The sequence below is a fragment of the Tympanuchus pallidicinctus genome, unplaced genomic scaffold (assembly GCF_026119805.1).
Source record: "Tympanuchus pallidicinctus isolate F22 unplaced genomic scaffold, pur_lepc_1.0 scaffold17, whole genome shotgun sequence".
In the NCBI taxonomy this organism is placed as follows: Eukaryota; Metazoa; Chordata; class Aves; order Galliformes; family Phasianidae; genus Tympanuchus; species Tympanuchus pallidicinctus.
Window position 1 is genome coordinate 4,216,201 of NW_026294690.1, and position 24,567 is coordinate 4,240,767.

Sequence of the window (24,567 nt, forward strand, 5' to 3'; positions counted from 1 at the left end):
CCTTTTGATCTGTCATCACCACTGCTGTCAGCTGACACTTGTCTTTTACTGCAAAAGGCTCCCTGTCTGTAGTGGTATTAAAGCCCTAGATAATACCTTTTTAATCTTTGTTTCTATGAAGCACTTCTGATAATCTCCTAAAGCCAAGGAATGTAACTATATCACTGCTGCTACTTTGTCCTGCTCATCTGATATTCTCTGAGTCTTAGTTTATGAGCATGAAGAAATGCAGTAGTTATCTAATTCCCCATTGACTCACCATGTAATTTTCCAGAAGTTTTTATTGTTCTTCTAAACTCTGCGTATGAACTTCAATAGCTGTAATAACTAGGAGCTTGTTTTGGTGTATGGATGATTTGTTGTTTCTCTTGTTAACAGCACTGCCATCAATATTTTTTTTTTTAAAGTTTCCTCTAAGACAAGTAATGTGATGTGTCTACCCAGCTTTGTACTGTCATTCATAGATTTTTCAGGCTGGACCAGGCTCTGAGGAACCTGATGGAGCTGTAAGTGTCCCTTTTCATTGCAGGGGGGTTGAACTAGATGGCCTTTAAGGGTCTCTTCCAGCTCCAACGATTCTGATTCTGTACAAAAAAACATTTCCTTACAATGTTTCCTTATGGTTCCAAACTGGCCCTTTTCAGTTCACCAGGGGATCAATATGCCACTTCGCTCTGTGAGATGGAGAGATCTGAGTGCAGTGAGATTTGTGTAGTAGCTTTTGTAGAGATTGACCATGTTGCATACATCATTGTGAAACTGCTCTCCGCAGAGCTGGCACTTCACATATCATTTCGTGATCAGTTCCTCAGTTCCATCTTAAGACTCCTTTCCTTCCACTATTGAAACAGAGGTAGAAGAGGAAAGTTAAAAATTGAGGTAGCACTACCAGAGCAGAGGAACATTTGTTTGTTTGCAAAGCACAGAGCTACACTTGTTCCTTACACAGCTGATTTATGTAAGATTCACCTCAGTGTTGTTTTCAGAATATCAATTTGTGTCTTGCACCTCACTGTTTAGGTGAACAGCTTTCAGCTGTTTTGGGACATGGATAAAAAACTTGATAGAATATCTCAGAATTAATCCTGTGCTACTTACCCCCACCCTTCTTTTAGCAGAGAAACCAATTTGAATTCATCTATTAGTTTGTCACTGCTGTTTGTCATGCTGTGATTCACTGTGTATTTTAAATATATTATTGCTGTTCTCAGTGGGCACCAAAACTTTGACTTTGTTTTGAAACTTCACCAAGGCGTACTTAGATTCTTACAAAACCCTCACAGACATCAGTGTGTGTTGGCACCGCATGTCTGTTAGGACTCGGAGATTCTTTGATTGCTGATTCATGCGCTTCTATTAAAAGATCACTTGTCGTTTCGCCAGGTGTATGGCCAACGTGTGGAATGGCGTCCGTATGTGTGGTGTTCTTGCTGGCTTAAAAACAAGCTGCAAGAACTGATTGACCTATGTGGAAACAGACTGCACAGATGTGTTGTAATATCCTTCCCACTTCAGCAGACATGACTAAACAGACTTTGTCTGCCCTGAACAATTAAGATGTTTGCCAGTGTGAGCAGGGCCCCATGCAAGTTCCAGCTTGTTTCTGACTGGTAGAGGAGTTTTTCAATTTGTGCAGAAATATTTCAGCTCTTTGTGCTCTCTCCATTTTACAGTTTACTCAGTAACTTTTAACTTTGCAAGAACCACCTTAGGCTTTGCATAAATAAAAATACTTCCTCTCTTCTGACTTTTCTAGTTTTCCTCATTCCCTAGAAGCAGTATTTACATGGCCATAAAAGCAAACCTTGCTTTATATGAAAACCAAGTAAGAAAACCCTGTGATGTTTATTCATGACAACAGTTTTCCTGTCACTGTGTCTCAGGATGAATTTGAGAACCTCTGCTCAGAATTTTGCCTTATTATAGAGGCTCTTGAGTGTAAGAGTAGAGCTGTTAAGTGATATCCACAGGATGCAAATGAAACAGCTGATGCTGTGTAACTGATTCCAGTAGGAACTCTTTGTTGTCAAATGAGGCAAGGAGCAGAAAAGTCACTTCTGTCAGGAGGGTACTAATGAAAGCTCTGAGGAGAATGCATTAGGTTTATCACACTGAATAGTGTAGTCATTGTGGGTGTTGGTCCTGCAGTAAGTTATTACAGATGCATGGCTGGACCATCTGCCTCCACTGAAGGTGTGGCTTCCAGTGTGAGAAAATTGGGCTGTCCTCAGGGGGTTTGAAGATCAATTTATCTGCTGAGGTTGACTGGCGAACCAGTACAGAGCCTGTTCTCCAAGGCTGACCTGTTGCCTTTAGGATAACTACTTCTGCATGTTTTCATATCCGTCTGGTACACTGAAAAATTTTAGGACAAATTTGAAATGCTGAACACTTTTTGAAGAAACAGCCTTAGAATATGAAACATACTTATCCAAACCTGGGATTTGATTGTGGATGTTTTTTTTTTTTTAATCCATTGGTATTATCAGTTAATACTAGAGAAGCATTTTTTATTCTTGAGATTTGATTTAGCTGTATTACTGCATAGATAAATACAAAAGTTTCTATGAGCAGCTATTTCCCTTACATCACCAAAATCACCCAGAGCAACAATACTTGAATATCAGACTGCCAAGAAATGACTACATCAGACTACAGGAGTTAATCATTTTGCCTTTGGAAAGCCTTTGAATTAGAAAAAAAAGTTGTATGACTTTCAAAAGAATAATTGCAAAGCATGTATTTGTTAATAAATATAGGTCATTTGTTCTATATTAAAGAGATTAGACTGTATTTGGCTAAAATTTTGCTACCTAGAGTTTTCAGCTGAGAATAACTCCACCATGGTACATGCTGAACAGCAAATGGAAGAGAAATACAATCCCTTCCCCTCACCAGTGCATAAGCCTTTAAAGTAAATAAGATGTAGTTAAGATGCTAAATGCACTAGAGGATTTAATTAATCGTGATGGATGTAACTTAGTCGTCTGAGTAACATCATAATTGATACAACTTGAATTATAACACCTGACTACCAGTTACTCAGTATTCCTGAATGTGTTGAATTGGATTTTGAGGATTATAAATGAACAAGTTATAAATGTGTTATCGTACAATCTTGGTGGAGGATGTATTGCTTGTGGATAGATCAGTGTGGGAGAAAGTCCCACGATAAAAAAGATGAGTGGACAACTGATGCACTCCTTAATGGCAGAATGATATGTAGTCTGTAATTTAAAGTAGGAGGTGGCAGAAATAACATACAGTCAACATACATACAATCAACGACAAGGCATTTGTGGTGGGAGAATATAGTGCAAGCATAGAGCTAGAGAAGTTAAAAATATGTATATTTGTAGTTGGAATAAGTGATCTAAATGAAAATCTGTGCTTTGAATTGGATGGAAGCAATCAGCATAGAGCTACAGAACAGTGAGATTTAAAGCATAAGATGTTGTGGACTTTGCCAAGGATCTCTGGACGGGCAGGACAATGTTGAAAATGTTTTAAAGTCATCAGGATGTGTATCTCAAAGAAAGACAGAATTTTATTTAACGCCCAGGATGGCTACAATTACTGAGAGGAAAGAAGAGGAGAGGATTGGCTTGTGCTTAATTAATACTTTCTCACTTACAGTTAGGAAAAAAAATGTTATTTCTTTTGAAACTCCTTTGCTCCAGTGTTGTTACTTTTGTAGCATCTTAGATCCACAATCTGTATACAATATGATTTAGATTCTGACTCAGCTCTTTAGAAAATATCTCTTAATACTAATAGTAAAAAAATAAAATAATGAGTGAAAACATCTATCTGTGCCACGAAATATATATATATTTTTTTTTAAAGCAGGAAATCAAAACCTCAGTTCTGAGTTGCAACAGATGTTTTTCAGTATGAGGAGAAAGAGCTTTCAATAGAATTTTCATTTATTCATTTATCATACTGGAATAGAAATGGTAGAATTACATTACAACTTTAAAGTAAAAAATGATAGAGTAGCAAGCATTTGAAAGTTATGTCCAAGGGATGTGGTCAGCTTTGTAGAAAACACAGAATTGTATCACTTTTCTGAGCTTCCAGTCAGGATGTGTTGGAAGAACACCACTCCTGGAAAACCCATGCCTTCTCTTGGATGTTTTTACTGTTGTGATTTTTTTGTTTTTGATTTTTAGATGTCTTTGCTTTAAACAACAGATGAATACAGCGCTGATTTTTTTTTTAAAGCATACTCTGAAAATATTATTAAATGTTTTGTGTGCATCAGAATGCTTAAGAATGGAGCTGAAGGCCAGGAAGACCTTTTTAGTGGGCACAGCATTAATTACACCAATTTACACAAAACAAAATCCATATCTTGGAACCAAGGTAATATATTGCCAAAATAAAAACATTATGAAAATATTTCTTGTAAGGTGTTTATTTTGGATAAAGTCATTTGCTGAGAACCACAATGTAGTTAGTTAAGACAAGCTTAGGTTTCTCAAATTTGGATCTAAACATTTGAATTAACATTCTGAGTGTGCTCCTCAGAATTTTTTTTCGAAGAGGGAGATACAGCTCAATGTTGTTCTAATTCGTAAGAGTAGCTTTTGTCTTTTGGTGTGTGTCATCTTTGGAGCATGAGGAGCAGCTGAGGGAACTGGGATTGTTTAGTCTGGAAAAGAGGAGACTCAGGGGAGTCATTATTGCAACTCTGCAACTCCCTGAAAGGAGGTTGAGGTGAGGTGGGGGTTGGTCTCCTCTTCCAGGTAACTCATGATAGGATGAGAAGTACTCATCATAAGCTGAGCCAGGGGAGGTTCCAAGTGGATTTTAGGAAGTATTTCTTCTCCTAAAGAGAGGACAGGCATCAAAATTGGCTGCCCTGAGAAGTGGTGGAGTCACTATCCGTGGCGTTCAAGAAACACAAACATATGGCATTTAAGGATATGGTTTGTGGGCATGGTAGGGATGGTTGGACTAGATGATCTTAGAGATCTTTTCCAGCCTTAATGATTCTGTGATTCTGTTTTACACCTGTGCAATAACTATAATCATCTATTTCTTTTAGTTTCTGCTTATTACATTCTGTAAGGAATTAAAGAGCTTTATAAACTGAGTACAGTATAAGGAACATTCACTATTGGAAGATCTTTTTCCTTTGAACATAACATGATCTTCACAGAATCACAGAATCACATCTTAAATGTTTATAAATGAGTATGACCTTGGTTTTGAGTATATCTGAAAAGAAAGCACATCATCAAACTGCTGCTTGAGCCTGGTCTCTTTGACACAAAAGGAAAAGCATAATCTGCTTTCAGCTGCAATTTGCTGTTCTGGGGATGTCTCAGCTGAATTCTGTTGTAGCCAAACATCATCCCTTGGCAGCTAGCTGGAAATCACAGCATGAAAGTATCTTCCCTGCCATATTTAAAATTTTTTGTGTTCAAATTTAAAAGGCTTAATTGCTCAAAGTTATGCAGACCAACATCTTAAGTATATCCCAGTTTTTTCCTTCAGAGGAGGTAGTGTTGAAATGAAAAAAAAAAATTAAGAAAATATTAATTTAGTGCCATGGAGAAGTAAAGTACACTTCTGCAGGACAGGTGACCTGTTGTGTGCTTTAAGATGAATATAGTAGAAAAATAAATTATAGTATATACATATAGTAGATATATATATATATATATACATACTCGTCTGTTTTTGCTGATACATATATACATATAGTAGAAAAATTCACAGTCTTGGTTTATATTCCTGTTTTGAAAATGTGCTAAATATATTTTCTGCACTGAAATCAAACTTTTTAAAGCAGCTTCTTTCTCTTATCACTCACAGTTGGATTAACATGTTCTTTCTGTGGTCCCTGTTGATCCAATAAACTCAGTGTAATTGCATTTATATGGTAGGCAAAAAGATCAAAGTAGTCCCATATGGGGAAAAACGACCATTCTAAGCCAAAACAAGCTCTTTGGCTTGTAAGCAATTGGAAGCCTTTGCTATAGCACATCTGCAATGTACTCTGCATTGCAGAGTTCCATAACATGGCGTGCTGCATCATTTGAGTTACTGTGGTAATACGGAAATCTTACAAGTAATAATGCTTTGCTAAGCTTGATTAGACTAAGAGAACTTAAATAAAAAGAAAGAACTTAAATAAAAGGAAATAAATAAAAAGATTGTTTTGTACCGTATCGATTATATTGCAGGAGTTGAGTTTATTGCTCTTCTTTCTTGGAGCATTAGGTTCAAAATAGTGAATTCAATGGAATGAATTTGATTTTTTAATGGTGAAGAGTTTGCAGTACTTAGAGAAACAAATTGCTTGGCACGATCATGCCATCTTTAAACAGCCCTGTGTCATCGTGTTGAAATCAGATTCACCTCCAGCTGGGAGCAGTTTCAAGCATTGCTTTCTCACTGCATTGTGGAAATGAAAAAAAGCCAACAGGAGAGCAGGAGAGCAGGTGGGTTCCACTTTGTTATAGAAAATGTAGCAGGACATCCATCGAAAAGGAAAATGAGGTAGGTAAGGAGATTTGATAGCCTGGATAAAAACGAGTGTTCCTAGATTTATTAGCACAAACAGGTGTTGGAATGATATGGTCTGAAAATTGAAAACACTTTGAAAAGATTTGTAGAGTCCCAAGTCATGCAAAATTCTTGTTGATTCCATTCCATATTAATGGTAGTGATTATCATAAAATAATTCGGATGCTTGTACCCATTTTCATCTGAGTCTAGGTTGGATTTGTGATTTCAGAACTGTTTCTTGTGTCTCTAACTAGGTTTTTAAGTGAACTTCAGACTACTTACATTATATAGAAAACTGTGTAATGCATAGATATTGCAGATACTGTAAGAGTGAGTCAGCGTGCTTGCAGTAGTCTGTTTTTGCTGATGCACCTTGCATTTCCTCGTGTTAATTTCCTGTCCACGTGAAACAATAGAATTCTAGTAGAATTAAACCATAAACCTTTTTTGCCTGTTGCATCTCTGGAACATCTCACATTCACTATGTGAATATTTTAATGGTTGTGCTTTTATATCGATGTTTGCTATTTCCTATTTAATATTTCTTTCATGTTATTTGATAAATATAACAGGAAAAGTGATGGGTAAGATTGTAGTAATTGTAGAGAAAAACTGGCATGTGAGATTCTGATACTTCAGTAAATTTAAAAATTGCATTGCAAGAAATAAAAGTCTGATTGTTTCTGTAGAACATTGCATTGTAGAACCACAAACCATCTTCTCCCATTCACTTCGTTTCAGACATTGTTTTGGTTACTGAGTATTGAAAACCATTCCTTCTGCATAAGAGGAGCCACAACAGAGAGAAATGGATTTATTCAGGTCTGAGAATGCTAAAGGGAGAATATTTAGGGGTTTTTGTGTTTTTTTTTTCTCAGCTACCTTGTGGGAATGTACCAAGAAGACAGAGGTGCAGAATGAAAGTATGAGAGGCAGCAGGCACAGACTGCAACATCACATATCGCAGTTAGGTAGAAAGAGGAAAAAAAATCAGCGTGTTAATCTTAGCTGGCCCAGGTCCTGAGCCCCATCTAGTTGGTCATGCTCTGAGGGGAGGATCGGAAAAAATGATCTCCACAAGTATCCTCCAGTCTGTATTTCTGTGACCCTGTATTGCAAGGCTGAGTGTACTTTAAGATTCATGTTTTATGATCTCTTTGTTGTGGTCTGACTTGTTTACCTCTGAGGGTCACTTGAATAGTATCATAAAACTGCTGCTCTTTTTTTAATCAGTAACTGTGAAATGTTTGATTTTGTGTGACCTGCAAGCTCATTTACACATCTTAGATATCAGTTACACACTGCTTGTGAATTTGAAATATTGAGTGGAACATGACAAGCTATTGATTTACAGCAAAACAAAGTCTGTGTAGTTGGAACAGAATACAGTCAGATGAGGATGGTAGTAATTATTCTGACATCCATTTATGCATATGATCAAGCTACAAATTCAGGAAAGTTTAAAGTGAATTTGCTTTTGCCCATTGTGAATTTTTGGCAGGATTTAGAAATTAAATGAGTATAAACTTACACATCTTTTTACACTTAAAAATAGAACATTTAGGCTCATCAAAAGAGCCAAGAAGATGATAAAAAAATTTGAATGCATACTTTTATGTACACTAGTGTTTTTAACTTCAGTTCTGTCTAAGGATTTATATCAGAGCTAATAACTGCTGTGAAAATATTTAAATTAACTGTGGCTTCATTGAAACTCTTGTTGTGTTTGGATAATTGTTTTTTGGTGGTAGTAAAACGAAGTTTCAAATTCCACACCAAAATACGCTGATGGAAATCATCACATCTTCTTTAAGGGGGGGTCGTTTGCTTTTGCACTGCTTTGTTCTCAGACTTTAAGAGCCTGAGGAAAAGAGTTCATTGTGGAAAATATCCTCAGAGGTAGACATCATTCCAACAGCTCAGGTGCTGCGCCCTGAAAAATGGCCTTTGCAACTCCAAAGCACTTGAAGAGGTTACCCTACTTTGGAGGAGGAAAGAAATTGGCTTTGTATTTGCTTGCTTTCTGCTTTGTTTCTTCCTGGAACAAAGAGAAACAATGGAAGGAAATGTGTCAAAGGCATTTTAACAGCAAAAAAACCTTCGTATACTTTTTTTTTTTTTTTTAAATTGGATGGTTATAGAATCTTCTAGTCATGTGGAAAGCAAATGAGCAGCTTTCATGAATGTTTTCATACAAGAATCTGATAACATACCTTAGAAAACTGTAAAAATAAAAAAATACTAATTACTGTTGAATGCTGTGTTCTGTGTACCTGTTTGAAGCATAGTTAGAAGACCCGAAGACATTTTTCAGCTCAGAAGTTTACACTGTAAACAAATTTTCTGTAGTTGTTTTCTTGCCTTTTTTTTTTTTCTGCTTAAATATTTTTGAAAGTATTTAAAATCTTCAGATGCCAGTTCTGCAGGAAATAGTCTAGTATCAAGTGTGTAAGCTGACTAAGATCACATGCTAAGGAGCTTGCTGACATTGCCTTTTAACAAACTGTTGCAGTAAGTGTAAGTAGTTTGGTCGATGTGTAAAGCCTGCCATGGGAGAGGATGTTTTGAGAAAAAGTGTGATCCCTCTGTCCCTAGGTCTTAGGTCACTTAGTGCTCACTCTAAATGATACAAAAATGGAATAAACAATAAAAGGATAAAAAATCAAATGCTGGATACTTGTATCTTGATAGAATAGAGGGCATGAGAGAAAATCAGTCCTGAAAGGTGATCACAGGGCTCGTTAACATACCACAGTTGCCAGGATGGAAATCAATGGGCTAACGTTTGCAGTTCATATGAAAAGTGAGGCCACACATGCAAAAGAAACACAGAGAATAATTACTGGTGCTGGTTGTCATCAAAATGAGGATGCCTTGTGACCTTGACCTAGATTTTAAGCTGTGGCTATTGGCTGGAAATGCAGAATTTTGCAATGTCTACAAAGGGAAAACTCGTGTCAGACACCACCAAGGACAAAAGCATGAAGTAGGTGTAGTTGAATATTATTGCAAGGTATGAAACCATTTGAACAGGAAAGACTGTGAAGTTTCTGGCCAAGACAGAAAAAAAGAAAACTTGTGTTGATAGCATGAGTGCCGGAAATTAGTCATCAGTGTGGACTAAGCAGGGTATGTGCATTGTGTACAGGAATCTAGAAAAATTATCTTCTGTATTTGGGATATCTCACCTTGTTGAATGGAGTGTAATGAATGTCTATGGCCTAAACTGTAAGGTAAAACTGGTTTTGGCTAGTTTTGTCATAGCAAGTAAGCAACCAGTTCTGAAAAAAAAAACAAAAAAAACCAAAAAAAACCCACAAAAACTAGCTGTATCCTGTAGAAATAGGAAACTGTTGAAGCACGACATGTAAGTGTGGATTGGATGAACAGTTCTTGTGGGGGAACCACTGCCAGTACTGCGAAGCAAGCTGTTTCTACTGGGAGCAGCAGGGAATGCTTACTGAGGTGCGTTACCTTCATTTCTTAGATAGCACACTCTACATAATTTTCTTTGCTATGCAAGCTCTGTCATGCAGCTGGGTATGAGTTCTGAGCAAAGCTAAACACTGTCACTGCTGTAGAATGCTGTCTCTGTGTTGATTGTGCATTTATGTTTTTTTCCCCTTGTGCAGAGGGGGGTGGTTGAAGAATTGTTTAATATGCAGAACGCTTGAAGTTTGTTTTCAGTTTCAGTAAGATGAAGGGTAGTGCTTACTGTGCATCAGGTATCTGAGATGAAAGGAGGGTGCTGAACTTTGTAATTAGCATCCCTCAGTCCATACTGAAAAGCTTGAAAAAGCTGCATGTTGGAACTGGAACATGTAATGAATTTCAAGTTACAGTTTTGTTTCTGTTGCACTCCTGAAAGATGCAACAGAAAGGATTCAGTATTCTTCCTGACCCAGGAAAAATATTGAAGGAGCCACACGAGGACTGTTGATGCAGCCTGCTGTGCTTAGATCCTTGAATTATACTGTAAAGGGTCACAAATACTTTGTAGAATTAGATTGTCAAAAGCTCGGATGTATAAAAGCGTCTTTAACGTCGTGCCTGTGAAAAAGCTCATGTTGTATAGACATAAAATAATTTGCTTTAAATTTAAACGTGTTTGAATATATTCTTTTATCATTTGTTTCACTTCCCTGAGTAAGGGTACATTTCTAAATCAAGATGCAAGATATGATAAGATGTAATTGATGTGGGAAGCTGCATGTTCTCATGTGGTACCCAAGGGTGCTGTTTGTTACATGTCACATCTAATTTTCAGCCTCACCTCTGCTAGTAGAATTTTCCTTACTCTAAACCGTATTTGGAGCATTTATGAAACAGTAAATACTGAGGTTTGCATAAAGGTATTCCAAGGTTTTCTAAGCAGTGTGTATTTGATGCACATGTGTGTAAATTCATCTTAGTTTGGTGTGGAAAGCAGTGTGTGGGGGTGGTGTGTTTGTTTGCTTTGTCTCTCTTAATGAGGTGGCCAATTCTGTGCAATTGCTGCTGGATCATTGCTGGCAAGAAACTTAGAAATCCTCTTAGGATGCACTGGTATTCTTGCAGGTTTGTTTATAAGATAAACAGAAGTTACCTATTTGAGTTACTTATGTTAATTCTAGGATGCCAAGTCTTGTTTCCATATGTGAATGCTAAGTTTGGAACCATGGCCATGGAGGTTAAATTTCAGGTACCAGCTGTTAGTGCTGCAGGAAGGAAATGCAAAACTCTTTCTCTGTTCCTAAGGATTACTGAAAATGCCATCTGGAACTGTGTAAAACCATTGGGAACTTGTGAACAGTTGAATTAATACACAGGGTTTTTTCCCTATTCTTCCTATGATGTAAGACAGTTATACTTGCCATTTTAAGAAAAGAGCTTCAGGAATTATTTTATCCTGAATAGGCATAGTTTGCATCTGACATTTAAGAACCTCTGCAAAGAAGTTCAGATATGAAAGCATCTGCTTGAAAAAAAAACAGGTGCTTTGAGGTAGTCTGTCCAGGCTTTTTATTTATTTATTTTAAGGGGTTGGAGGGAGGTTGACATTGACAGCTGGTTTATTATCTTCCTATTTTATGACTAATCCTGTCATCGCGTGTAGCTGCATTTAGATTGACTAACCCAGGTGTGCTGCAGGATAGAAGAGAAGTGAAAGCAAAATCCAAATTCATGGCTTGAATTGGGCATCAGATTCTTGGCTTTACATTCATTTTAGACTTTATCTTCCACGGCTTTCTGTATTTCATAATTTCTGTTCTGCAGAAATTTCACTGCTTTGAAGTAATAGCCAAAATTTGCATAGCCATGAAGCACGTACTCTAAACATCTTATGCAGAGGTGCATAAGAAGTAAATGTTTTTGTGTCAAAGGACTCTTAGGAAATATATGTATTTTAGATAGAAAATTATTTAATTGTTATTCTTTTCTTCTTACTTTCCTGCTATTATTACTAATGCTGTATTTCAAGGGTCTTAGTTTTTCAGTGTCCATGCCTAGCTTATTTTACTCAGATAGCAGAATACATTTCACAAGTAAGGCTGCTTCCACAGCCAGCAGCCTGGGTTACCTAGGAGGCAGTGTTGGCTGTGTGCTGGAGCTGAGGAGCTGTGCTTGAACTGTACATCTTCAAGTTGCTTGAGGCCCTCACAAGGGCCCTTAATATTAAGGACAAACAACAACAACAAACCTGCACTTCTTCCCCTTGGTTTCAGCAAAGAGAGATGACTGTGTAGTTCGAGCTGCTCTTTGTGCCAGATGGATTGTTACAGTAATGCAAGCATTGCACATGACGTGTGTAGAGCCAAAAGGCTTTCTGAGGTTTACAGAAACTATGGAACAGCAAGACAGTTTCTGGATGGAGGTATTTTCATATCACAAAATTACTCATGTCACTGGCACCCTTACCAGCCTTTCTTCGTGAAAAACAAACAAACCAGCAAGTACTTGCCTTCTCACCCACACTGCTCAGATCAGAACTGATGATGGGAAAGCACAGAGCAGAGAAGCTGGCACTGCTCCCAGTGCATCTGCTTAGTAGATAAAGAAGACTTTTAGGGATCTCGGTTTTTTTCACTTTTGCCTTTGATTCACCTCATGGCATTTATCGAAGTATTTATTGCCTTTCTTTGGGAGTGATTTTGGGGGTTAAAATCTATGGGATTTGTTCTCAAAAATTAGGCTCAACAAAGATGGACTATCAGTCTGAACTTTGAATTTCTTACTTATTGCCAGTTTGAATCATACCATAAACACTATTTAAAGATTTTGTTTTTCATATTTCTTTTCCACATCCTTGACCCTGACTGGTAAGCTGGACATTTGTGTTTGCCTTGGCAAGCTCCAAGCTGCTCATCTAGGGCAGGATGAAAACTCTATTTTCCTTTCGTAAACAAACTGTTCCTTCAGTATTTTCCATAAGGATTTACACCACCATTTTGCAACGCTTCTAGGAATTGAAAAAATCCTGCCATTCAGAGTTTTCATTTTATGGTTTGTAACACTGCAGAAAAATATTTGAGCAATTGCTTTCTGGGGTTGGATTTTAAGAGCTTTTTTCAGAACAATTTCAAATTCCAGAATCATTACATTTTGTCATAAGGACTTTTATTAAAATTATAGCTATTTTTCTATTAACTATTCAATATTGCTGTGTTGAACTCTGAATTTTTTTAAAAGGATTTGAAAGATATTGAAGGAATATCTTCCTATTGGTGGCAGATTTTGCTGGCAAAGGAGAACTTTTCTGTTCAAGTGATTAGAACCAAGTAGTTCAGAGCCAGATCTAGCTCAAAGCTTTGTATGCATGTTCTTCCTGGCTACTACAAGCCTTTACTGAGTGGAAGGAGAGTATTTGCCATGAAGTAAACCTCCAAAAAATCATAAAAAGCCATTGGTTCTAGTCAACAGTCCATAAATGTTATTTACTGTCTCTTTTAAATAGTAATACTAATTTTATAAAGGCATATTAAAAGTGTATTTGAACTCCACAAACTAAAATTACACTTCCTTTTTTGTTGCAGATCTGGGACATGAGTGATGATGAAACAGTCTGAAAATCAGCTGAATAAGGTGGAAGATGACCTACTTTGAACAGCATTGCTGCCTTTTATCTGTTATTCGACAAGTTAATGATTGCTTACCCATGACTATAATGAATATGAACAATTGTAAACCACATACTGACATGAATATCTTCACTGTGAAAGCAGTCTTTTCTGGATATAACTCTCCGTATTTTCATTTTTATTATGTAAATAACCAAAATAATGTGGTTATGTTTAAATCTTATTCCTTTTTTTTTTTTTTTCCCCATTTTCTTAATAAGACATACATAAAATTTGCTGCTTAAGTAAACTTTGGTATCTCATTTGTTCCATTTTTTGTTTTGCTTCTCAGCAGACATGTCTAAGTAGCTTGTCTAAATGTTTTTTTCTTCATCTTTCCAACACTTGTTCACCTTTAATTAGAGTTCATTATTAAGATTGAGAATATTCTCCTGTTGAGAAATAAACTGCATCTTTATTTATGGGAGAGCAGGAGTAGGTTGAAAACCTACACTTGCAGTGTATATCACATTGCTTTCTATTTCAAAGTAAACATTTGTAGTACAGTTGATTCCCTTTGTTATAGTATGATTGCTCTTACCTGTGCCAAAAGAGAAATTATTCTCTGTGAAGATTTCATAATTTCATTCTATGGAAGAAATGTGGTTTGACTTATATTTACACAGGAAAGACCAAAATGGATCTGTATCATACTTAACGCTCTGCTGAAGTTCAGTGTTCTGCTATGTAGTAAAAATTGCTTAGAGGATGAATCATTGATTCATTAAAAACTTGTAGTTAAATGTATTACTAAAATAAGAAGTTGATTTTCTAACTCTGCCATTCCTGGTTGCTGTTGTATACTACTTTACAGGTGTTAAACACTGATTCTGATTTTTATTTTGACTGGAGTTTAAGTATTTCAATTTCTGCAGCATCAGGAATGGCTTCAGATGTTATGGCTGAGACTGTGAGAATCTTTGATGGGTTCTCAAGGATTTGTAAAAATGGATTTGTAAAATATCAAAGTTACCTTACTACAGAACTGAAAGCAAATCTATTGTTTTTTATCCAAATAGGATTTGGAAGTGTAATTGAAATTCATTTTAAGGCTTTATATTGTGGAGACTATGGACTAACTTGCTCAGAAAAGAAGGCAGAATCGCTTTTTGTGGCAGTCTTTATTTCTATTATACATTATGAAAATGAGTTGACCAACTGGTCAATCCAATTAATTTAGCTTGGTTTACTTCCTTTGACATAAGCTCTGAATATCCGGTGCAGATAATTTCACAGCTTCTCTCTTAGGCCACATCAGAGTATGTTCTGTCAGATCAAATTCACCTTAAAAGAAAGGGTATCTGCAGGTCCTATACTGCCATCATAAAAGAAGACTCACTGAAACATGTTGAGGTTAGCATTAGTTGTTAAGCTTTAATGGCCTGTTTAGCTAACTTCATTGTAGTATATATATCTGAATTAAATATATTTTTTTATAGGAAACTGATCTTTTGGTGGTCAGGTAATGATCAATAACATCGATAACACGTGATAAACATTTTTAAGTAGTTTATTAACATACAGAATTACCTATGAGCTGTATGATTTGCATTCTGTATTTCTTCTGGCATTGTGTGTTGGTACTGGGTAGTTTAAAGGGAAAGACCTGCATTTTTATCTTTTGGAACTGCTGAGTGTAAAACTCTTCTGCAGTCTTTGATTATCTGAAAATGTAAAACTAGACATCTTTCTAAAAATCTGATGAACAGTAATAGTTACTTTAAATATCTTAATTTTAATTACCTGTTAAAGTAACTTTCAGTTTAAAGATGCAGTGTATCTATTTAATTGCAGCAGTATGCAAGATCTAAAGGTTGGAATTCAGGGTTTTAATATGGTGTTTCCTTACCTCTCTAATTTCAGTAGCATACAGTTCTGAGGTTGAGCTGCTTGCTGTACATATGCTTCCCAGATGTCCCTGATGTTCTGAAGCTCTTCAGTGTGTCAGAATAACTTCCGTTGTCTAACTTTAATGTTGTTTTCTTCCTCCTTGTGGAACAAAATGGTCCTTATTCTGCAATTTCTAGGCATTAATTGAGTAAGAAATCAGAAGAATACATAGAAATGAAGTGCTATTAACATTTCCATTACTGTTCAAATTCAAATACCATTATGAGATAAGCACATTTATTTACTGGCCTGTAGGTACTTAATGGAAGGCTTTTGGCACTACCCTTTCAACTGCAGATATTGGTGTTTAATGGAAGTTAAACTTCGACCTTTCTTCACTTGCTTTCAGTCTGGTGTTAAATCCTCTTTATCAATGTTATAGCCTATCAATCTGGAATAAATTTCATTTAAGGCATGCCCTTTGTATTAGATGTAAATTGATAGTAAGATTTTACCCAGTATGTGGTTTGGCCAATGTGAGAATCTGCTCCATGGAACATGGGTAGGTTTGATTCTGAAGCCTTCAGCATTGGGTTCTAAAAGGGAGAAAGGGCACAAGTGTGTAAATGACACTTAGACCCATGCAGAAAGATTCATGATGACCTAGATCATTTGGTATAGAAATTCACCAAGGAATGGAACCATAGGATTTTTATTACTAAAAAGCTGATTACTCCCAAGAAATAAAGGAGGATTCTGCTTCAGTAGAGATCAACAGCATGAAATGTAGTCTTGTACATCAAATGGAATTCTAGTAATTGCTGCAGCCCTTATAGCCATTGAGCTTCAGTCTGGAAAAAATGTTCCTTCCTTGTGCTCTGTATGGGTTTGGTATTGCGTCCTCAGGGAACTCCACTGAGATGGACGGAAATTTTTTTACCAGCAGTACTATTGTTCTACTACCTGCATAATGTTCTCTTACCTTAAATACATACAGTAAAAGTCATAGCAAAGTTGAATTTTTTTCAATGTATAAGTGATTTCTTTTAGTTTCTCACCTGTCATTTGTGATTTTTCTCCTTTTAATTTCTCATAGTCAAAGAAAACTCTTACTGATAGAGTTCTTGTTTTTGAACTTTTTATTATGCTATTGTGTAGCATTCTGTGATTTAGTGTCTCATGATAGCACTTCTGTTTCTTCCTCTTATTGAGTGTATGCTAACTATTCTGATTGGAACAGCTAATACCGAGTTCATCGTTGCATTGCTCTGGGTCGTTTGACTGAAGCGTTCACCCATTTCCCAACTTTTTTTTAAGTTTTCTTCCTCTTTTTCAAGACAGATTTAAAAAAAAAAAAAAAAGTCAGCTGAGAAGTGACTAAAAGTAGACTTTGGTTTTCAGGATTCCCATTAATGTCAATTATATGTGAAAAGATCACTAAGCTTCTGATGCCAGTCAAGTTTGCCTGTTTCTTACAGTACCAGTTCAGAGCCATCCACAAGGATTTTTATATATGGTTTCTTTTCAGAGCATAACCACATATTAAAAGTTCAAGGATAGTCCTGGTTCTCTTTCTATGGGAAGAGGAAGGACAGCTTACATGCTTTCAATACTACTTATGTTGCAAGCTAACACATAATCAAACTTTTTTTTGTTGTTCTTCCAGTTGAAGGTATCTCTGTTCTGCACTGCAAGTCCAGCCAGTTCTCTAACACACTGTTAATAGCCATTCTCTTCTCCGTTGGTTCAGTGTTGGCATTAAAAGTACACAAAAGCTGAAAAGAACATGCAGCTGGATGGTAGGATTTTTTCTTATTACTTTTCCAAATTTTTACATCTAATCTTTTAGGTTGTTTTTTTTTTGTTTGTTTGTTTGTTTGGGGTTTTTGTTGTTGTTGTTTTGCTAGTTTACTTCCTTGCTTGTTTGCTTTTAAATAATAACGTAATATTTGCAATTCTTCGCTTAGAAACAAATAAGCATTTACACTCCAAAGAGAAGCCATTAAAGAAAAATTTGCAACATGGCAAACTTAACAGACTTCCTAAGAAACATAATTTGGAAGATGTCCTGAGCCTGTTACCATTTTTTTTCCAAATCCATTGACATGGCTTCTTTAATTGTTTTACGTTTTGTTCCTTGTTTTAAATTGCTTTCAGTGCAAATATTGTACTCATCATGCATAGCCTACCAAAACAAAACTTCTTGTTGGAGGGTTTTGTGCACCTTTTCTCTTTTAGAGGGCCTGGATTAACAGCTGTATAAGGCAGAAATACCACCTAGAAAAATTTCATGCTGTTACAGTCTGACAGTATATAAATTCATAACCTATGAAAAACCTGCCTACCATTTAAATTCCAAATCTCTTTCCATTAAAGTTCCCTGGATTTTCTCCAGAGCTCTAACGGTGTTTAAAAATAGTGTGGCACCACATAGGTAATGCTATGGGTTTGAAATTAGCGTAGACGTTAGCTCTCTGTTATCACTTCAGCTACCAAAATTTAAAGTTTGTTTACTTATTTGTGCAGCACTTAACAGGATTTGAAATTAAACAAACAAACAAAACAGCAATCTAGTGACAAAGAATGTTTTCAGTCTCATTTTACTTTTATTGATACCCTTTGGTCCTGTACTACTGACAGCAGTGACTTTTCATGGTGAGTAGTTATTGAGGAATGGAGGGACAGCAGGACCTTTCCTTTGGACTAGCATCAATACTAGGTTGACTCAGAGAGTTTAACAGTTCCTGCTTTTTCTCTGATTTTTTTTTAGTAAGTTCTCATCTGTAAAATGTAGAAAAATAGAAAATATATGCTTAGCAAAGAGTAGCCATGTTTTTTTTCTCTCAGTTATCCTAGACCAAAAGAAAGAATCTGTTGCTCTGACCCATTGCTTTATCAAAGTGTTGCTGAGAGTTGTTTGAAGTCGGGCAGTGTTCACCAAAATGGGCTGTGGCTTGGGCTAATTTGTAGGCACTTTACTCTTAAGCGCAGTAGCTGAAATACGGCAGTCTGTATTCCACCAGCCGGTGACTGGTATTTTGTCCAGGTTGTAGTGAATTCTTCTGAATGAGTCACTTGAGAACTATATTAACCTAGCCAAGGAAATTGGCTCAGCAGAAGGGAAACTTAAGCTACTCCCAGAAGAATTAATAGTAATACATTGAAGTAGCAGTGTTGCTGAGTAGCGTAAGGTATTCTCTAACCTATTTGTTGCTAAATTCTCTAGAAACAAATTTTTCATCTCGTTTCCCAATTCAGGTAAACCTCATTCCCGGATAAGCGTAAAGATGAGCACTCCAACCATCTATAATTTCAAGTACTGATGGTTGCCCCCCAGTAATCGACAACACAGCCTGCCAATTGCAGCTTCACTGTAGCATTTTTTCACATCTCATGGAATTATTTTGGACGTTCTTTGACGAGATTGTCAGAGCTCTCAGCAGCTGTTTGTCTGAACTTCAAGTACTAAGTGTGTTTTAGTCAGTTTAGTCAGGCCAGGCCTCACCTGCAGTTGTACCTTCTTGTAGGCACTTCCTTCAGCTTGGCAATAAAAAGGGGCTGTCAGGAGTTCTAGAAGAGATGTGTTGTTTCCTAGCTGGCAGGGAGTATTCGCTGTGTTACCGTTTGCTGTTGAAGTCAAAATGCCTGTTCCAACTTGCTTTTTGAATAGATATTTATATAGGATGTTGATATGAAGGAGAAAGGACTTTGCCTCTCTAACTGAAGGTCACATGCATATAATGTTTTACTGCTGCAAATAAAAAGTATGATTTTTTTTCAGTCATTCTTTTTAACTTCCCCCCTTTCCCATACAGTTACTTTCTGCTATTGTTTGGCAGTGGATTGCTGCTTCAGCAGCCTTCAGGAGCATCCAGTAATTCAGGTTTATTTGCTTTTCAGCACCAGACGCTTGATTTTTGTTTCATCTCACCAGAATAATTCATTTTTTTAATTTATTAGTGAAATGATCTTATTCACTACATAAAAAACAAACAGGAGGCGTTATTCTTTCTTACGGAGGAAACCACCAATGTTTTCCTTACTTTTGGTGCAATGTTTGTACTCTCTTAAAAAGCTTCAGTTTGGCATCTCTGGCAAGATGACACAGTGCTGAAGGAGCTTGGTGCATTTGAAATGAAAGCTGGCTTCTCATTTCTGAAATAATTTTACTTTCTAAATCAAACCAGTGTGGGCTAAAACTGTGTACAGAAATGCTGCTAAAATTGTTTCCACGTCATGTCAGCATGGATCTGGAAGAGCTGCTGGGCAGTGAAGGTTCCAAGTCTTGCCTGCCTTCTCTGAGTTTTCTGGTTGACAGCCAGGAAATCACTGTCTTCTTCCCCCATCTTCCCAACCTCTGTGAGTATCTCCTCCTCAGCCCAGTCTTCCCCTCACAGGTAGCAGAAGGGTGTGAATGGATAAGCAAATTAATTTCCAGTGACAAATTTCTTTCAAATTTGTGCAAGAGTGAATGGAAATCTGCAAGGCAGTTGTGATTTTGCTTGAGGGTTTTGCTTTGTCTATTAATGTCTCTGTTTTCATTTCACGTTTGGAAGTCTGACTTTCATACAGTATTTCTGTAGGTGTTACCACTTCCTCAGGAACCTGTGACTCAGGCAGTGTATAAATGAAATGACATCACTGGCAACTTTTGTTTGAATTGCCTATTTCCTAAATAGGGACTGTCGTTTTTTTTCTTTTAATACTTGCATCATTGTTTTCTGTTTTGTTTTGTTTTTTGAGAGAGGAAGGGGAAATGAGGGCTTTTGATTATCTAGGACTATTACAAGTAACCAACTGAATGTGTTTTATCCTTTTGAATCATTGAAATCAACAGTGCTGAAGTTTACTTAAAACAGGAGATTAGCATTTCTACACAAAGTATTTTATGAATGAAATCATTGCAAGTATGTGTTAGCAGAGATTCTTTTGGTACAAAGCATTCTTAATTTACTGCTGATGTGTTGAGAGAGGGACAGTGGGCAAACAAGAAGAGCCTGAGCATAATTTTCCGTATTATTTTGGACGTAAAGCAAACAAAAAACTGTGTTTTCACACTACTGGTTGAGCTTCAGATTTAAGTGGATCTCCCTTGCTGCTCCCTCACTAGTGTGTACTCACTACAGGAGATTCTTGGTATGTTTCAGTGTTTCCTTCTCCGTAACTGATATTTTTCAGTGATATCACTCCATGCATATATAAATAAATGTGAAGACCCGGAGTAAAATTTGCTTGTTAGCCGAGTGACTCCAAAGCAGGGAGGAGCACTGGTTATAGCAGACATGGTACAGGGAAACCTTCAGCAGCTGTGTTTCTTCTTTGGACAAAATTCCCCATGACGTCACTTCAGGAGTTGGCTGTTAAACCGTGAAGAGTAATGTCAGGAATCATTGTCATCAGAGGAACGCGAGGAGTTGGATGTCTGTCTGGATCGTTTATTCGTAGTGCTGCGGGACAGGCTATAAAAGCGTTGCGTTTATTTATTATTGTCATGCGCAAAGGATCACTGTTCTTTTGTTTAAATAGCAACAGCTTTGGGACTTTGTAAGACATGGATACAACAGAACATCATCTGAGTATGGCAGAGTCCCTTTGGCTGTGCTTTGATTTTATCAGTTCTTACCAAGTGGACAGTCACTTTGTGGTTGCACCTGAAGGGAAAACTGAAATGAGGTCTGTGTATTCAGGGAGGTGGAGTTGGTGACTACTACCATAGGTTGTGGTTTTTCTTCTGCCTGTGTTATTTCACGTCAAACTTTGGCACAATTAAGAACTGTATAATTAAAGTCATTGCACTAAAGGAAAGCACTAAACCAAAGTCTTGGGAAAAAAAAAAATGCTATGTTTCGTAGGGTTTTGTTTTGTTTCTAATAATACAGAGGGCCTGGTAATTTCTTGGGGTTGTTTTTGTTTTTGTTTTTGTTTTTGTTTTTTGTTTTGTGTGTGTGTCTGTGTGTACGTGTGTACATGAGCTTTCTTTTTTTTCCTTTACTTAATATTTCAGTCATCCTTCCCAAACTTTCTGTTCAGTCTCCTTTGCATCCTTTATTTTCTAAATGACCTTTATGCAGGCATCCTGTATGCTGTTAATGAAAAACTCTTCCTGGAGTTCCACCCAGTAGCTATTGGAGCAGTGGTTACACGTTATTCTTGGTACTAAGTCAGAAATGCTTTGAGATGATAGATGGTATAAATGTAACAGCATTCCAATTATTTGGTCACTCAAACAAAAAAAAAAAATTTTTTCCCCCACTTTAATTAAAATATTTACTGTTGAATGTCTCTTGTGTGCCAAATTAGGTAGTAGTTGTGGTTTTCTCTGCTGTAATAGTTAAGAATGAGTGAGCTATGCATACCCTGCCTCATGAACCATGCAGGGCAGCAGCTGATGTATGGAACATAGTTGGACCGTCCTCACCAACTGCCTGATGCTTTTGATAGACTAGTGCTCTCAGAAATCCCAGGAGAAAAACATTTAATTTCTTGCTAACTTTCTTGCTAACAGTTCAGCACTGTTTAGCAAACACTGCAAGCTTAAAACAGACTTCTTTGTAACTCTTTGCTCAGATTTGAAGAGGAGGAAGAGCAAGCAAGTCAACTGGTGTGTGCACAGCATTTCTCTGTTGCTGGAGATATTCGAGTTTAATTTCCAACAATGGCAGGTATGACATAATCTAGTTTCCTGCTGCTAATATTTGGAAATGTCATTAAGAGATTCTGATAGATAATGTCAAGATGAACAGTGCTTAAAAATCGACAAGGAACAGTGAATAATAGCATACCCATTGATCTGAGATACTGGAAAAGAATGTGATTTAAAGGTCTGTGACACTGATTATATAGATGAGTATTAGCAGTAGGCTGTGTTTTTGTTTTTGGTGGCTTTTTTTTTTTGCCATAAGGACATGCAATGGCATGTTGTTTCAGAATATGACCAAATTATTGATTTTAAATTATTTTGTTGCTATAGTTTTAAATGATTGTGGCTTCATACATTTTTGAAGCCAAAATGTTCGGTTCCAGCTTACGTAGTATGCAGTGAGCTTTAAAAGCGCTTATTTTTGAAAGAAAGTTTGTCCTCTTCATAACTGCCAGAAATGTGGGAAGAAGAATTGAGACAGGACACATACACAGTGGCCACCATTTAGTTTTGGCTTCCATTTGAAGGGGGTTTTACTTAGTGACAGGGCACCGCCAATATTTGGCAGGGATCTACGAGCTTGCCAAATATCAAATGGCTCTGTGATTCTCTGTCAGGCATTTCTTTACACTGCTGCACCTTTGGATATAACAGTCCCCTTTGTAGGGCACTTTTAGGACCACAAAGATGGTGAAGGACCTACAGTAAGATGTATGAGGAGAGCCTAAAGTCTTCTTGTTTTTTGAGCATCAAGGAGACTGAGGGGAGAGCTTGTGATGGCCTACAGCTTTCTCACGAGGGGAGTGAAGTGGCAGGTGTTGATCTCTCTAATGACAGTGGCAGGACCTGAGAGAATGGCATGGAACTGTGAGGAGGAAGTGTCAGGCTGGGTGGTATGGGAAATTTCTTCACTAGAGGGTTATTGGGTGTGGAATAGGCTCTCCAAGTCATAGCCCCAAGCTGCCAGCATTCAAATAGTGTTTGGACAGCACTGGACATAGGATTTGAATTTTGAGTGTCCCTGTTTGGAGTTAGACTTAACAATCCTTGTAAATCCCTTCCAACTCTACAATCTTTCCCTCCCATCCATTGCCTGAGCTTGTTTTGGTAGAGTGTCTTCTGTTGGTTAAGTACCTAATATAGCAAGACCAACATTTGAGTCAACTAGTCAATAGAACGGCAGGTGAATAACAGATCATACAGGTAGATCTCTTCTCTAATGTTGCCTACTGTAGCCTTTTAATTTAATCAGTTTGGTCATGGAGTTAGTGAAGTTCATTTGTCTCCTTTTTTGGATGCTCAAAGCCAGACATCAGTGTTGTCTTAAACCGGGTTGCAGAATTCTGAAGGGACTCTGATTTCACATGTAAAGATAATCTTACACTATTAAGCATGTATTTTAAAATTTTTATGTGTGTAAAGGAGAAATAAATAAATCTGTTGTTAACTTTCAAATGGCTGCTCTGTCAGTTTTATTCTTTCTTGTGTAGATGTGCTAAAAATATATATCTACTAGAGCACACGTACTGTTTTGTGTAGCAATTCAGCTCCTCCTATTGAGAAGCCACAGTAGAACATTTTTTATTTTTGTGTAAAAGGAAAAAGGAGAAGGAAGAAGTCAACTGGGTGCACTGTTTAAAAATGACTTTCTGGTTTTGAGGCTTGTGTTTTCTGTTACCAATCTGACTGCTAGAAGCTTTAACTGGTTGTTTTGCATCAAGTGCATTCTGTTCCCAAGTGGAATCAAATCCACGTTATGCCTGGGTTGTTAGCATAGTTGGAAAGCAGAGTAATATAAATTAGCAATCTCAGTCTAAGAATGGTTAGAAATAACATCTGTTCTGTTTTCCAAGGTCTGCACTCCCATTTTAAGTTTCTGTGCCCTAGAATTAGAGGTTTGGGTTCTTTTGCAAAAGGAAGGTGCAGATTGACTTTGGTAATGGAACAGAAGAATTGAGGAGCAAGAATAGATCATAAAATGGAAGACTGGGGTAAGAATTAAACCTGTTCTTTCTTATTATTATTTTATTTTTTAGCAAACAGTTCTTGTTAGTTTTGATAATTTATTGTAAAGGTACTTCATAGGAGATAAAGTCATTTTCATACATTTCCTGGGTGAAATACGAAGAACTGTTCATGAACCAAGTACAAGGTGTAGGTAAGTAACCATCAACTGTAGACTGTTGGACTATCTCATAGTGTTAATGACATGTTGGCATTTTGCTAAATTTTCACAGTGTAGACATTGACTCTTTTCCCCACTTAAACTTTTCACAAATGAAGTTCAAAATATATCTATCATTATATATACAATCACTTACTTCACAGAAGAGTAAAGAAACTTCAGTTGTTAAAGAAGAGCAAATAAACTGAAATCCTTTGAAATGGTTCCCCACTGCCCCACATCTCTGTTGTAGTGAAGCTCCAGGCATTCTTTTTGTCCTACTGTGTTAATATTTCCTTTTCCTTCCCTGTTTCCAT

At 36.9% G+C, this 24,567-nt stretch overlaps 1 protein-coding gene across 4 annotated transcripts in view; it reads left to right on the forward strand.

The window, feature by feature from the left end:
* The window catches only part of ATG7 (autophagy related 7), a 97,146-nt gene extending 73,605 nt beyond the window's left edge, over nt 1-23,541 (forward strand). For all 4 annotated transcript variants that reach the window (XM_052678360.1, XM_052678365.1, XM_052678361.1 and 1 more), the window contains one exon: nt 13,533-23,541. In XM_052678360.1, coding sequence (XP_052534320.1) covers nt 13,533-13,565 — 33 coding nt within the window. In that variant the 3' untranslated portion in view covers nt 13,566-23,541. The remainder of the gene's footprint in view (nt 1-13,532) is intronic.
* Nucleotides 23,542-24,567: the final 1,026 nt, after the last annotated feature.